This window comes from Odocoileus virginianus, chromosome 22 (assembly GCF_023699985.2).
Source record: "Odocoileus virginianus isolate 20LAN1187 ecotype Illinois chromosome 22, Ovbor_1.2, whole genome shotgun sequence".
In the NCBI taxonomy this organism is placed as follows: Eukaryota; Metazoa; Chordata; class Mammalia; order Artiodactyla; family Cervidae; genus Odocoileus; species Odocoileus virginianus.
The window spans coordinates 16172050-16186983 of NC_069695.1; the positions used below are offsets into that span (position 1 = coordinate 16172050).

Consider the following 14934-nt stretch of genomic DNA (forward strand, 5'->3'; position numbering starts at 1 on the left):
GGCCCTGGAAGAGGCGTTGGGCCTCGGAGGCTCGGCTGAGGGGCCCCACGGCCCCACCTCGACGTCTCCCCTGGACCTTCCTGGCCCTGCCCGCTCACCTGTGGCTACCCCCGCCCCCAAGGTGCCCTGCAGGCTCTCACCCCAACTTCTGTCTTGGTGTCAAATCCTCCCACCAACTCCCACGCCCAGCGGGGCAGGGTCAACATTACATAGAGGGCTTCCACAATCCGCATTCAGGAAACATCTGAGTGATGTTATGTGAATCCACAGGTTAACTAAGGTGCACACCAAGTATTAAATGCCAACCTCCTCACTTTGGTTTTCTTACCTCCTCATTTAATGAAAGAATTACTCTCCTGGTATACTGAAGTGTGCTGAAGGCTCCCACCTCTCTGAGGCCAGAGAACAAGGTCTGACAGTAACTGGTGACAGGCACCCTGAAAAGCTCCCCGAGTTCACAGTATCCCCCAGAGAGGCCTCTGGACCCCAAAGAGCACAGTGTGCTGTCTGGCACAGCTGGGAGCCTGTCAGTAGCTGACGATGTATCTTTGGAAAAAGCAAACAAGTCAAGCACAAAAAATAATAATAATAATAACAATCACACTTGCATGGTTTCAGATTTTATTTTTGTAATTATCTTCCCATAGAAGCAATAATCGGCATTTCCATAACATTTAATATCATTCATCAAAGCTGGAAAAAAACAGGAATAAAGCACAGTTTCATACACAAATACCACACTCTGCATATGTACAGTTAAGTTCAATATATTAGACTCTGCAGACTGGTTCACTCACACAAGACAGCACGGGGATTGCTGGGAAGGCGCACACAGACCCCACTCCAGGAAAAGGGGCCACACGAGCTCAGAATCCCTTTCCCTGCTGGGACCACCACTCCCTGCTCCTGAGCGCCCCCGAGAACAGCTTCTGTGAGCAGGAAGAGGAGACACTTCTCACCAGGCCCCAGGCAGGAAGCCCTGATGTCAGGGGAACAGCCACCTGCCCCGCACGCGCCATAACCCATGGGGGTGGGGTGGGGATAGTCAGGGATGCCTGGGTTCCAGCCCCCTGCATTGGGAGGCCCACTCCCCAAGCCCCACAAGCCCCCAAGCCCTGCAGGACACCCCCGGCTCAGTACGCAATTTTGTTCTATTAATATGAAGGAAAAGAGTAGATGTGAAGCCTTTCTTCCAAGGCTGCACTGGATAACAGTCTACACAACGCGGTTGAAAGCATCTTCTAGGTGTGGCCAAACCTGCTGAGATGGCTGTGAACGAGCTCAAATGCACATCAAGGTGACTCCTGGAGGGTGGCTGGATGTGGAGGGCACAGCAGCAAGGACAGGTGTGCACTATTAACGCGTCACTGAGCACGGATGCTACGGAGACCAGTGTCCCCAAACAAGGGCTGGGAAGAGCCACTGCCCGCAGACCACCTGGGTGCCGGGGCCGGGGGGGAGGCCTGGAGGAGGATGCTCATTAGTGTTCTGACCCAGACCTTCCAGAAAGAGTTCATCTACCACCCACCCGCCCCACAAGGACACTCCCTGGACCCTCCCAGAGCCCAGGGTGACCTTCACCTCCGTGAAGGTGAAGATGATACCACCTCCGTGTTCCCGGGAAGCCAGCAGACCTGAGCCCAGGAGGCCAGGCAGTGGCATCAGCTGCACTGCAGCATCTGGGCTTCTTCCCACCAGGAGAGAGGGCTGAGCTCACGCAGAGAACACCTTGAAGACAACCCATCAGGAGAGGCCGGGAAGGAACCACACACCAGCGCCCCACATGTGCAGCCAGTCCTGCTCTCAGCCACACGCGGGAGGTTTACAGAGAGCACCTCTGCATTGAGCCAGGGTCCTCAGGACAGGTCTGCGGGACTAAGGTTGGTCAACAACCTGGCAGGTGAAGAGACGGTCGCTGAGCTTCAGGAGGAAGCTGGAGAGGATCCAGAGAGGACTGGAGATGTGCACAGAGCCCTGGGACATGCCCCCGTCAGAGTGTTCAGCGTCCACGTGACGCTCCAGCTGCGTCTTGTTCTGGGAGAAGCAACGTTGTAAGGCTCAGAACAGCCTCTGGCCTACACTCCATCTGAAGGTTTAATAACTTAAATGTCTCCAATTATCACGGGGCATAAATCTCCTTTTGAAAACAAATGTTTACAATATTACTTTAACCAGTAAACTTCACTTTTAGCAGCAATTATGAAATAAAATGCAAACAACTTCTCTAACAGTAAATGACATGAGCCCGAGAGAAAAGAATGTCCATGCGTGTTACCCCTTTTGTTTAGAACAAGTCTGTCGAGAAATGGGTTTGCCAATTTTAAAATCAACTATGACGTGATGGGATGTTTCTCTGTCAATTCCTGCTGGTGTCTGAGAAGAGCTCTTGTCAGGGGAAGGAAGGAAATGCTTCCAGGCAGCGGGCAGGGCAGTGGTCCGGGAACCAGCATTGTCTTACAGCATCAGAGCCAGGACCCCATGAGTCCAGCCGCACTCCGCCGCGGAGTCCGGGGGTGTGAGTCATGCCGGCAGGGCCGAGCCTAGCACAGCCCCCCAGCGTACTCGTCCTCCTCATCCTCGGCGGCAGGGGCAGCAGTGCCTTCAGGTTTGGCCTGCGGGGGGGCTGCTGCCTTTTTCTTGACTCCTCCTCCTGGGACCACCAGGCTCAGGCCCAGCTTCGCGTACTGTCAATGACAAAGTGCAGCTCAAACTGGACGTCCAGGCCTGACCTTCGATACAGGCTCTCACCTGTGCGCCAGGGCCTGGTCTCTGCCCCCCAAAAACCTGGACACCACTTGGAGGGAAACACCACCACGAAACTCAACACTGCTAGGCCGCAGGGCAGGGGCTCGACCAGTGTGGCCACTGCCTGAGGGGCCCCAAGACCCCATGAGCCTAACAGAAACTCAGTCAGTGACCTGGAGGGGGCCTGCAGACGGAGCAGGAGGGGTGTCACCACAGTAAACCTGCTCACTGTGCACCCTGTGAGCCTCCTCTCTGGGAGGGGAGCCTCAGGGGAGGGGACAGGAGGGTGGGGCCGGGGGCGGGGCGGGCACTCACATCGTTGTCCATGTACTTGAACAGGGGCGAGTTGCACACCTCGGCCACCTGGTCCTGGTCTTGCTGGTCGTAGCCCTCTAGGAGCTGCTCCAGGGCGGCGCAGTCCTCGCTGCCGTTGAAGCCGGGGATGCTGCCGGGACACGCACACCCACCCCGCCCACAGGTCTGACCACAGACGAGCACAGATCACGCCCAGGACAGTCACAGCAGATGACCAGGGCCCAGGTGTCGGGGGGGGTGGCTGGCCTCAGGCTGCTCGGTTTAAATATCACCCATGAGAAAACCCCTTATCCTGACCTTCCTGAAACATACACCTGAGGACTTTCTCTGTTTTTCTTATATGGCAAATATCACAAAATTAACTCAAGTCACTCATTTCCACAGAAGCACCAGGAGAAAAACACAGCAAAGAACCCAACTCATAAAAATCCTGCTGCAAAAGCTGAAAGGCTTGCCATGTACTTGCCCTGTCCTGAACTTTACAGAAAACAAAAACCCCGTCTCTGAAGGCAGGCCCCCCGTTTCAGCAGAGCTGGGCAGAGCAGCGCGCACCCCGGGCCTCACCTGTAGCTCTCGCGGACACAGCGCTCAGCTGCCACGTAGTCGTTCCTGTGCAGGTGCACTAAGACCTGGGCGATTGTTTTCTAAAACAAAAGAGGGGATTAGGCCAAGTTTACATTCACGCAGAAGCCGATTCCAAGATACCTGGAATGTAACCTGGTTTGCATCTGACACTCATCTCCATTTTCAGAGGAAGCCCATCCACTACTGTGTTTCAGACCTTGCTGTTTCAGCTCTAAAACTCTCATTTAGTTCATTTATAGTTTCTATTAAAAAAAAAAATATCAGTCCCTCTATCTCCAACTCCACCAGTGTTGCCCTTGGTCGCACGGAGCACCTGTCACAGCCTCTTCACAGTCTAGATCTGCTGACTCCAACACCTGGGTCTCTTCTCTGACAACCGTCACGCCTTCCTGACTCCCTCTGACCAGTCACTGGCCCCTGGCCCCTGCACCGACCCGCTCACCATCCCGGACTCAGGCCACACATTCGGTCTGATTCCTGGGCAGTGGCTCTGGTCTTAGTTCAAACCCTCTGCTCCAGGCTTGGTGACCCCCCAAAATACACAAGCACACACACTCGGGAGCCCCCTCCTGTAGCCCTCCTCTCTGGGCCCCTTTCCCGAGCTCCTCTGGCTGGAGAGATAGGGTTTCTATGAGGGCCTCTTCCCCAGACCCTCTGGTTAGAAGATGGCGGTGGGGGGGGGGGGGGGGTGCTCCTCTCAAAGTTGAGAGGCAGAGGGGACATGAAGTCAGAAGCTTTCCCAACCGCTCAATGCTCAAGAGTCCTCAGGGCACTGTCTTCTGTGCTCTGCCCAGCAGTGTTGGCTGTGAACAGCTGGAGAGAGGCAACCGTAGGATCACTCCATTTCAGCCAAAAACAGAGGTCCAGAAGGTATTATTTTTAAAAATTAACAAATATTCATGAAACATGATCCCAGACACAGTTACACCAATATGATCCAAGGAAAAGCCAAGACTAAGCACTTTGAAAACATACCTTATAACAAGTTGGATAATTCTCAATTTCCTTGTAAATGTTTTTTTCTTTCTGAATAGAGAGTGCCGCCTCATCAAACCTGAAGACAAAACAAGAAATGCCGAAAGAGGCAGGTCTAAGTGCACCACATCAGAGACCACGGCATGACGTGTCTGACGTCACAGGTTCTAGAGAAACGAAGGTGGCATCAGGTGCTGTAACCACTGCCCCACACCCTCCGTGAGCTCCACACACTCGGCGTGACTACTGCATCTGACTTGCCCTCCCAGACCCCCAGTAGTCAGAGCGAGAGGACTTCAGGACAGGCTGCTTCATATGGGAGTCGGGTCTGATAAGGACCATCCAATAATGAGCATCCATCAGATTCAATTAACTGCTCTGAGAGAGGCTGTAAGAAGCCCTGGAGAGGCCAGGCCTGACTCCGCCATCGCAGAGCCCCCTCCTTCCCTGGAAGGCCATGCAGACGCCCCGGGGCACCGGCTGCTGGAAGGACGACCCCCACTGGGTCCGCATCCTCAAGCACCCACCCCAACCTTGTCAGGCCCTGACAGCTCCTAGGGCCCAAAACAGGCAGTGATTGGGGGCGGGGGGGGGGGGGGGGGGGGGCACAGAGTGGGCAGACAGGGAGAGGTGAGCAAACATTCTCCTCGATACCACGCTCCTCAACAGTCATCTTCTCCTGTCCACTCGCACACATTCTCCTCTGCACAACATTAATAATGGAGGTAGGTTACTAAGCTTAAACTGCAGTAAAGTAAAAACAGGGAAATTCCACAGGATCCTAGTTATCTGGGATCCAGCTACTCATGCTGTGGGTCCTAAGTCTGAAGGATAAAATGGTAAACAACCTGTGTGACGACACTGTCCAGCTATCAGGAACCTGTCCACATTCCTGGGTGAACATTACAGACACTTGTCCCCCAGAGACAACGTGACCTCCCCACCCCAGGTAACAGACCAGACAGCCATCTCTATAGCAGCTGAGCCAGGTCTTAACCAACAAGAGCCCAATGCACGTTGGGACGGCACTTAGAGCAGCAGCGGATCTTTCAATGTTTAACCCAATGTGCTGCTGTCTTATGGGCCTGGTGTGCCCAGGCTGTACCCAAACGATCAACAAGCCCTTGCTAAACATGGCCTGGAGGTCATAGGTCACAGGTGCACCCGGGTGCATACCTGCGCCCGCGCACCAGCAGCCGAGAGGCTTTTCCCAGGAGTTCAACGGCCTGCCGCAGGCGCTCTTCATTCTGTGGATCCAAGAGAAGAGAGTGTGGGCGGCTTTAAGGTAAGAATTTTTCTCTTCCCCCAACAATTATCTGATTAAAAAGTAACCGCACTGGATGGGGGGGAGGGGATGGGGGAGAAACAGGGTGGGGGGAAGCAGGGGCAGTGACACCAAAGCCACTAGAATCCATCTCGCTGCTTACAAAGAAGAGTTCACTTGTGAGCACAGTGGAGCTTTCAAAGTAGCCACTGTGTTTCTCACAAAATTCAACAATCTAAGTCTACTTAGAGAAAACAAATTCACTTACTTCAAACACGTTGGCCGTCTGCTGATATAACTGCACAGCCTTTTCTGGATCTACATTCTCTATCAGCCTAGATGAAACAAGAATATCTGACTTATATGAGAAAGAGAAAATTGTTTTCACCTGGACTTTATCAGAAAGACTCCCAGGCGGAGCCCCTGTCCACACTCACTTCCCGGCCCGCTCCAGGGCCATGGCGGCCGTGTCTGGGGTGCCGTTTTCCAGGTACATCATGCTGGCCTTCTCGATCAGCTGAACAGCCTCCGGGAGCTTCTGCATCTCCTTTAGGCAAACAATAGGGCACAAAGCAGTAAATGCATGAATTAAGAAATACGGAATTAACAATCTGAAACTGGAGAAGGCAAAAGACCCAAAACATGACACAACGATATATATACTGAAAATGAAATGCCTTCGCAAGGTCACTCTCCCCATCAGGCTTCCTTCAGCCAAACCCCAGAAACACACCAATTAATCCTGCAGAGCCCAGTCCTTCACAGGGTTTCAGAGAAACTACACAAATAGGAGAAGCCAAGACACTTGCTCTTCAGTGTTTCCTGAGCAGCTACAGTTGCTGGAATACTCGTGAGTGCCTGCTATACACAAGGCCTGTGCAAACCAGGCTGCAAACCAGCAGTCCAAGGGCTGGGTCTCATTTCCAAGGACACTGCGCTTTAACCATCCGCATCTTGTCATCAGACACGCCCACAGAAGGTCTGCTGGTGGCTTCATATATCAAAATATCAAAAGCATCAGCAGGCTCACGCCCCCACACGGCACTGGTGAGCGGGGCAGAGGGGCGGCTGTGGGGACTTACCCCCTCCTGGCAGCTACATTTCTCCCCACCCCCGGCACGTCCAGGCCTGCCTCCTCCATTTCAGCCATTCCCCTGTGTGCACTGGCGCTTGCAACCCTCTTACTCTTGAGTGCCGTCAACAGAGTAACTCTACGTATCTTACTAGTAAACTGAATCTCAGCATCATGTGAGCCATACATCTAGCATCCCCAATCCAAACCTTTTTTAAAAACTGGAAAAAATCATGAAAAGGCGAGGTGTAAAGTTGACAGGTGTTATCTACTCTAGGCTGATGCGCTGTGTCTCCATGCTGACCTCGCATGGCTTGTTTTCAAACCTGCTCATTCATCCTTGACTAAGCTGACAAATCCTTGAGGATGTCACACTTGCTGGTCTCGTCCTTAAGACTACAAACCGTTAACTCGTTTTACCTACAGGGCAGCTGTGCCCCAACGTCACTGACCTTCAGCATCATGCCAGCTTGCTCGTATGCTCTGCAGAGAGAATACAAGTTCTCAGATGAGATCCTGATGGGAGGAGAAATCTCCTACCAGACACAAGAATCTGCATCAGTTTAAACTGGCTCAGGCAATACATACTTACTTTAGGCCCTTGTTACGAAACAATGAAATTTTTCTTCCATTTATCTACATGGGGAACAATGCCTTGGAAACAGCAGGCATCTAAGGTAAAGAGACTTCTCTTTGCAAATGCAAAATTAAATGAAGCTCAGAGAAGGTAAATGACTTTCTACCTGACAAACCTAAATCCAAGTTTTGAAACAAGTATTTTTTTCTCCACAGAAGCAAAAGAAAACTTTCTGCTTCTCTGAACAGGAACCAGTAACTATATTAACAAAGGGGGGAAAACAGGGTTTCTAACTCATTTTTTCACAGGTTACTAAACAATATAGTCCTAAAAATATGACGGTGATTTAAATACTGAATATCTTAGTGAAGAGTGACTTCATTTTTAAGCTTCAGGTGAAGACTGAAACAAATGTAAAGGCCTATCTTATTTACATCAGTACACATGAATTCACTATTTCTGGACTTATAACTTAAGGAAAAATTTACTGACCTAAGGGAAAGCAACAACACTTAAAACATAATTATCTACAAATACATGGACACACAGAGGAAATTTACTTACTTGGCAGCGTGAAAAAGGCTGAATAGATGTAACAAAGTCACAATTAAGGGAAATAAAAAAAAAAATCAACAGTTTCTAAAGATCCATTATTTAAAAAAGCAAGGCTAACTAAATCACTGCCCCAATTTGTTCAAAAAGGCAAACCCTACAAACCAGGTAAAGAAATCATTTAATGCCTGTGGATCTCTACTAAAAACTACACAATTCACAAAAACAGACAAAACACCACACAGATTTTTAAGCTACTTCTATTTTCTATTATGCATTAATCTGATGTTTCAGTAAAAATGCAAGGTTACTATAATCATAATCTGCAAGTGAGATAAAACAAACATTTTTTAGTTGATAAGATTATAAAATATCTCAGGAAAATTTGTTTTCAACTACTTAAAAATTTTATTTCAAGTACCTGAGGAAGACTGTACTTTTAAACCAGTTAGACAGCGGTTACTGTTTCTACCACCTGCACCACCTCTTCGCTTTTCAGGACCTGTCTCTTTCCATCTCTCTCACTTCATCCCAAGTAAAACCATCATCGAGCAAATCCAGAAACAATAAACTCTCAAAGGCTGCTCTGCAGAGCAGTGTGGATCATAATCAAGTCTCCATAAATCACCTTCAGAGTTCAGACATGCAGAGTTGTTCTAAGAGGCTTCTAAGCTAACAGCACTGTACCCCACAGGCAGCAAATTCATAACGATTTCCAAAGGTTGAAAAGATACGCCCTGTTGTTCTCATGGGCCACAGCTTCCTTCAGGCAGGCGTCTTTTGCTTGCTCAAACTGTTTGGCATTCTTAAAAGCAACAGCTGAAACAGATGAAAATAAAAACAGATTTTCTATTTCCATCATTTTAAAAAAAAACCTCAAATGAATCAATACCAAAATCTGCATGATGTGTGAGGTATTAGAAAATAAACTTAACACTTAATCAAATACTTAGGAAACTTCATAAAACTATAAATACTACTTTTTCCTAAGCCATTTTCTTATAACTTTTTTGATTATCAATAATCTACAAGTATTTTCAAAAGTTTTTTTTTTCCTTAAGTCTTTCTAACACCAGCATGTACACTTTGAACAACTTAGATCACATCAACCAAGTGACAAGTCAAATAACAGGAGTCGTCACAAAGACAGCTCCTTTCCTCACCAGTTTCACAGTTAACAACAGAAACAGTACTCAGTTAAAGTTTATTCTATCATTTAAATTATTTTGAAACTAAAGTCCAATAAGCACACTCAATATTTTTATAATTTTTTTGGCACAATCTTTAAATACTATCTTATAGACTTTGGAAAGCTCATGAAGTGTTGCTTACAAATAAGTGAAAAGTATACTGCTTTAAGAAAACATTACTTGCTAAAAACACTCTTAAAATTATCTTTAATAAAATGCTGAAAATAAACAACAAACTATTTCATCCCTGAATTTCTACATTTTGCTGTCATAAAACTTTACTGATGAAATGTATCTTGCATACGCCCTTAAAGAAAATAAAGAATGTTTTAATGGGAAAATCTGACTTGAAGTACTTATTTCTGAAAGCAGAAATGGTCTCAGGTGCATATGTAACAACGTTCCAAGTTAAATTTCCCTCATGGAGGAGATCTGCAAAATGTCATGCTCTCCAGTTACAAAAACATTCTTGTATGAAGTGTTCATAAAACCCATGTAAAACATGAACCTGTAACAGTTATTTTAATAATTATTATCTAGAAACTATATCCTACATTGTGCTGATTAGTTTCAATTTACCTGACTTCTTTCTTCCTGGTGATATACTAAAACTAAAGTCTGCCAAAAGCACATTTCTTAGGTGATTTTTATCCAAGACTAACACATGTGATCAAAACCACTGCAGAAACACAGTAAAATGTGCCCAGGCTATTTCAAAATCATATATGCTTTATATCCAAAATCATCATAGATATGCTGAAAGCTGTCATTCCATAACTAAAAATGCGGAATTTGTAATAAGTTCTCTTTCTGTTGGAAATTTCAGACTGTTTTTACCTTATATGCTGATAAAGTTATTAAAAGATGCCTATAAATTTAACACTGGATGAAAACCTATCAGCATATCTCTGAGCAAGGCTGTAAAGAACAAGAATCTAACATGCACTGTGCACAAGTGCTGAGAGTGAGGCTTAGGCGCTTTATAAAGTGAACTGGAAGTCTTTACTCAGAAATAGGAGAAAAGTATGACAGAACTCCTCAAAGTATATAGTATGAACTGACTGCAGTTCAAGAAAACACTAATGATGCTAAAAGCCCATAGCTGCGCCTGCCCCACTGTCTGCCCTCATGGCAGAGGGACGTAGCCAGGTCTGCAACTCGGCACTTGAGACACCTGCAAACAGCACCTGGAAAAGCACAGGGTCTAAGGAGGTCTTTGGTTGTTTTTTTCTAACAATTAAGATGCTACGGGAAGCACTAAGAGTGAGAATCATGCCAAGATGAACATAACACACTGCAGGGGGCAGGACAACTATCATAGATACCTGCTTTTCCATACTCAGAAGCGGCGCTGTCATAATCCGGCTTCCATTTCAAAAAACCAGTTTTCAGGCTAAATGAAAGGAAGATACAGTTAACAGAAGTTACCAACCACATTCTTAAGTCAGAACCTTGCTGGTAAGTACTTTGTAGGTCTGTAAAAAGGTAGGGAGGGGAATCATCAAGTGGAAAGTCCCCATTAGTCTACCTCTGTCCAAACTTCCTGACAACTACACACTTCACCACTTTCCCTCCCACTGTCAGACATGGTCTCCCTCTTCTGAAACATCTGCATAACATCCAAGGAGAGTGGAGGTAATCACTGCCTGGTCCCCAGACTGAGCAGTGTCACTATTCGCTGCTAACTCACTAGAAATTTATGAATTGTTGAGCCTCTCCCGGCCCTGCTGAACCGGAAACAGGGTAGCATCAGCAGCATCCAGGCTGTAACAAGCCCAGAGGTGCACTAAAGCTTGAGACAGGTGAGGCACAGCAGTGAGCAGGTGGATTCCTGAGACTGCAGCTCAGGAGAGGCACAGATAACCTGGGCCATCAACATGGGCCACATCAGGGCCGGGTTAAGATCCTCCAGGGAGACTGCAGACTGAGGCCAGAAAGACTACTGAACACAAACCCACAGAGGGCGTCAGCAGGAAGGCTGCAGTGGACACGAACGGCAACCAGAGAGAGCAGAATGACTGGAATGAGAGCAGCTCTCCAGGACCACAGGACAATCAATCCTGAGTCCCTATCTCTGTGTCCTTTCCACGATGCTTTCCGTAACTTCAGACTTACAGCTTAAACTAACCCCGTGACTGTCAAACTTGGGTGAGCATAAAAATTGCTAAACACAATCTTAAATTCTGAATTCAGTTAGTGAAAGCCAAGGAATCAGGGGGGCACCTTAACTGAGAGACGGGGAAGCCCCCATAACCTGCAGACGTAACTTGGCCAATTAAACTTATTTAAAGTTTACACTTGTGTAATACTGCTGTAAGTTTCAAATCTGTAAACAACTCTCAAGCTCAGTAAGGGCACTACTGATAAGAAAAACAAAATGGTTAAAATGCAGCCTGTCTACTCTAATCCACAAAATTGAGAAAGCACCGTCATAAAGTAAAATTCTAATCCCCACCCCAACCCCGAAGTCCTCATTATATTTTCCACCGTGTGTGTATGTGTGTGTGTCCGCGCGCGCACTCAGTAGTGTCCGACTCTCTGTGACCCCATGGACTGTATAGCCGGCCAGGTTCCTCTGTCGATGGCATTCTGCAGGCAAGAATACCGGAGTGGGTTGCCATTCCCTTCTCCAGGGGATCTTCCTGACCCAGGGCTCGAAACCGCGTCTCCAGCCCTGGCAGGCAGATTCTTTATCACTAAGTCACCTGGGAAGCCCCATTGTCCACTATAGTATAACTTTTAAAATCCCACCAAAGACAAGACACATCCATTCAGTCGTCTTGTTGCAACACTTGGGAAAAGCTAGAGATTTTAAAACATAGTTGGGCCCAACGTGCCAGGAACCAGCAACACGCCCTCTAAGATGCAGAGAGACGGACCCCGGAGGCACCCCCACTGCCCGAGGCACGACCACTTCCGGCGACCAAGGGCAGCGCTTCCGGGGCGCGGCGGCCCCACCCCGAGCGCCCGGCTCCGCCCCCGCCCCAGCACCCCCCCCCACCCGGTGCTGACTCAGACTGGCCTATGAGGCGCCGACCCCGACGCTCGCCCAAGGCCGCGCTGGGCCCCTCACTCACTATTTCTCTGCTTTGGCCAGATGTTCCAGCCCCTCGTTTATCTTCTGAGCCGCCATCTCCGCGGCGCGGCCCTGACGTGGAGGTCGAGAGCCCGCCGAGTGGGCGTGGGAACGCCGAGGAGGAGGCCGGGACGGCGCCGCCGCCGTGCTACAGGGGCTTGCAGGGCTCAAACCTAGCGCGGCGAAGCGGCCCGGGAGCCTCGCAGGCGCTGTGCAGGCAGATGTTGCGCAGGCGCAGAGCGCGCTGAATGGTCGCACGCGTGGCTCCCGCGCGGGCACGGTGAGCAGAGACGGAGGTTCGCGCATCCATTTCCGGGGTTGAGTTCGTGTGTTGAGCACTTGTTATGTATCGGACGCGGTTCTAACCACGGCAGGTCGGCAGGTAGTGCGACAGGCTGGACCCTACTCCCGTGGACCTCGCCACCCTCTCCCGAGAACGCGCGTGGGCGCTGCGATCTGTTCCTTTTGTTCTTCGGCCCGAACAGCCTGGATCATTCGTCCTATATCTGCGCCAAACGTGTGTCAATCTGCAAACCCGACTGTGCGTTCGAGTCACTGTCCCGTAATCACGAGTCGATGCTCACCACTGCGCGCCGAGTTGAGGTCGGGGGCGAGGGTTTCGCAGAAATACTAGCACACCAGCTGCCGACCCACGACTCGCGGTGTTTCCAGCGTCCGCAGGTGACTCCCGCTAGGCTTTGCTTCCTCTCCGTCTCCACTCACCAGCTAGACACTGGTCCCGGAGCCACACCCAGAACTCGCTAGTCACTGGTAACTAACTAGTCGCTAGGCACCGTGCCTCTCGGGTCAGTTCAGGCAGCCTTTGACCTCTTGCTGCCCTTCCAGCTCCGACGATTCTTCACCTTCGCCGAGCTCCGCGTTCCCGTCCCGCTGCTCTTGTTAGGGCCCCTCTTTACCCTGCGTAAATTCCGGGCTCCATCATTAGCTTCTCCGGGGTTCCGACACCCCCCGGTCCTCTGCACCTCCTTTCTCCTTGTCTGGGGAAGCCCCAGCCCCGCTCCCCACCCCCACCCCCGCGCCCCGACTCCGGAAGGGCTTAAGGCAGGTTGAAGGCTAGAGGAAAACAAAGCAGCTGCTGACACGACTGTCACCTAATTACTGCTTACAAACCTCCAGGAGGCCTCTAGAGCTGCGGAGCGACTCTGCATTTCCCCGGTCACACTGCGTGCCCACTCACCTGGATGGCTGTCCACATCCCACCCCCCTCAAAACTCCCAACAGAATCTTCCTGCCTCCCTACCTGCCGACTCTTCTTGTTTAATAAAAATTAGCAAATAAACACTGCTGACTGGAGACCTTACCGGAAACATAAAAAGTTAACATATTTTGTATGTTACATGTATTATGTACTTGATTCTTACAATAAAGTGAGCTAGAGAAAAGAAAATACTATTAAGAAAATCAGAAGGAAGAGAAAATACACTTACAGTCCTGTGCTGTATTCACTGACATAACTTTACCTGGTCTGTTTGCAAGATGAATCGTCTGTCAGGACCGACATCAAACGGGGCTTCCCTGGTGCCTCTGTGGTAAAGAATCCGCCTGCCAGTGCAGGAGACAGGTCTGATCCCTGGGTCAGGAACATGCCCTGGAGGAGGAAGTGGCAACCCACTCCAGTATTCTTGCCTGGGAAATCCCACTGGACAGAGGAACCTGGTCCATGGGGTCACAAAAGAGTCAGACACAACTTACCGGCTAAACGATAGACCAGAACAACTTACACCACAATTGTCTCATGTGATACAAGCGCTGTAGATGTTACAAGTATCACTAACACTGGGCGTCACAGATTAAAAGCTAATGCAAAAAAGAAATTGATAGTTATTTAGGGGCTTCCCTGGTGGCTCAGATGGAAAAGGATCTTCCTGTAATGCAGGAGACACAGGTTCAGTCCCTGGGTCGGGAAGATGCCCTGGAGAAGGGAGTGGCCACCCACTGCAGTATTCTTGCCTGGAGAATTCCATGGATAGAGGAGCCTGGCAGGCTACAGTCCATGGGGTCAAAAGAGTTACAGGATAATAATTGATGTGTTGATAATGAAGAAGCAAAAGTACTGATGCTTTCTGGTCGCCTAGCATCATCCATACAATTGCTTCTTGGTAGCCCAGCCTACATACTCATGAGTGAATCGTTTCAAAATTTCTATGGCACACAGTATTATGTTATATTGATAATACAATATTAGGAGCATTGTTATACTTTTAAATAATACCTATTGATAGGCTTTTTCTTCATTTACAAGACAGGCATACTGTACAGTCATGTGCTTCTTTGAAAATAAAACTATAAGGCAGTAAGAAAATAACATCATTAATTTTATCTTAAATATCACTCACCTTATACCTATGTAAGGGGAGACTAGTGTCTACAGATATACATTCATGATACACTTTTAATTTTTTCAGTATTTCTAGTCCATGCAGTTCATCTTTGAGCTTTTCAAATTGTTTAAAATCCCCCCCAAAATTTCACAATATATTTGCTGAGCAACCCGCATATAAGTGGACTCACACAGTTCATCCCATGTTGTTTAAGGGTCGACTGTACTGTATTAATCATAAC

The 14934-nt window shown here is 48.7% G+C and overlaps 1 protein-coding gene and 1 long non-coding RNA gene across 3 annotated transcripts; one reads left to right on the forward strand and one right to left on the reverse strand.

The window, feature by feature from the left end:
- Positions 1 to 604: 604 nt before the first annotated feature.
- NAPG (NSF attachment protein gamma) lies at positions 605 to 12757 on the reverse strand. 2 transcript variants are annotated; one of them, XM_070452641.1, is made up of 12 exons: positions 12353 to 12757; positions 10601 to 10668; positions 8820 to 8904; positions 8098 to 8115; positions 7409 to 7439; positions 6322 to 6431; positions 6153 to 6219; positions 5797 to 5867; positions 4621 to 4699; positions 3625 to 3704; positions 3061 to 3190; positions 605 to 2684 (listed from the first exon to the last, which is right to left on the reverse strand). In XM_070452641.1, exons 1-12 carry the CDS (start codon positions 12655 to 12657, stop codon positions 2541 to 2543), a joined length of 1188 nt encoding a protein of 395 aa, XP_070308742.1. In that variant the 5' UTR covers positions 12658 to 12757; the 3' UTR covers positions 605 to 2540. The 2 variants fall into 2 exon arrangements, with proteins under 2 accessions (XP_070308742.1, XP_070308743.1); XM_070452642.1 differs by lacking the exon at positions 12353 to 12757 and adding an exon at positions 11763 to 12081.
- Positions 12758 to 13033: 276 nt separating this feature from the next.
- Positions 13034 to 13651, forward strand: LOC139030370 (uncharacterized). The gene is made up of 2 exons (XR_011482714.1): positions 13034 to 13122; positions 13489 to 13651. It is a non-coding gene; the product is annotated as an uncharacterized lncRNA (long non-coding RNA).
- Positions 13652 to 14934: the final 1283 nt, after the last annotated feature.

What these genes read in the sequence shown, in the direction of transcription:
- NAPG (XM_070452641.1), bottom strand. Translation starts at nt 12,657, where the DNA reads ATGCGCGAACCTCCGTCTCTGCTCACCGTGCCCGCGCGGGAGCCACGC. An exon ending in CTGGCCAAAGCAGAGAAATA is followed by an intron (nt 10,669 to 12,352) that starts GTGAGTGAGGGG and finishes CCTTTCATTTAG; the next exon opens with CCTGAAAACTGGTTTTTTGA. An exon ending in TTCTGAGTATGGAAAAGCAG is followed by an intron (nt 8,905 to 10,600) that starts GTATCTATGATA and finishes CATCTGTTTCAG; the next exon opens with CTGTTGCTTTTAAGAATGCC.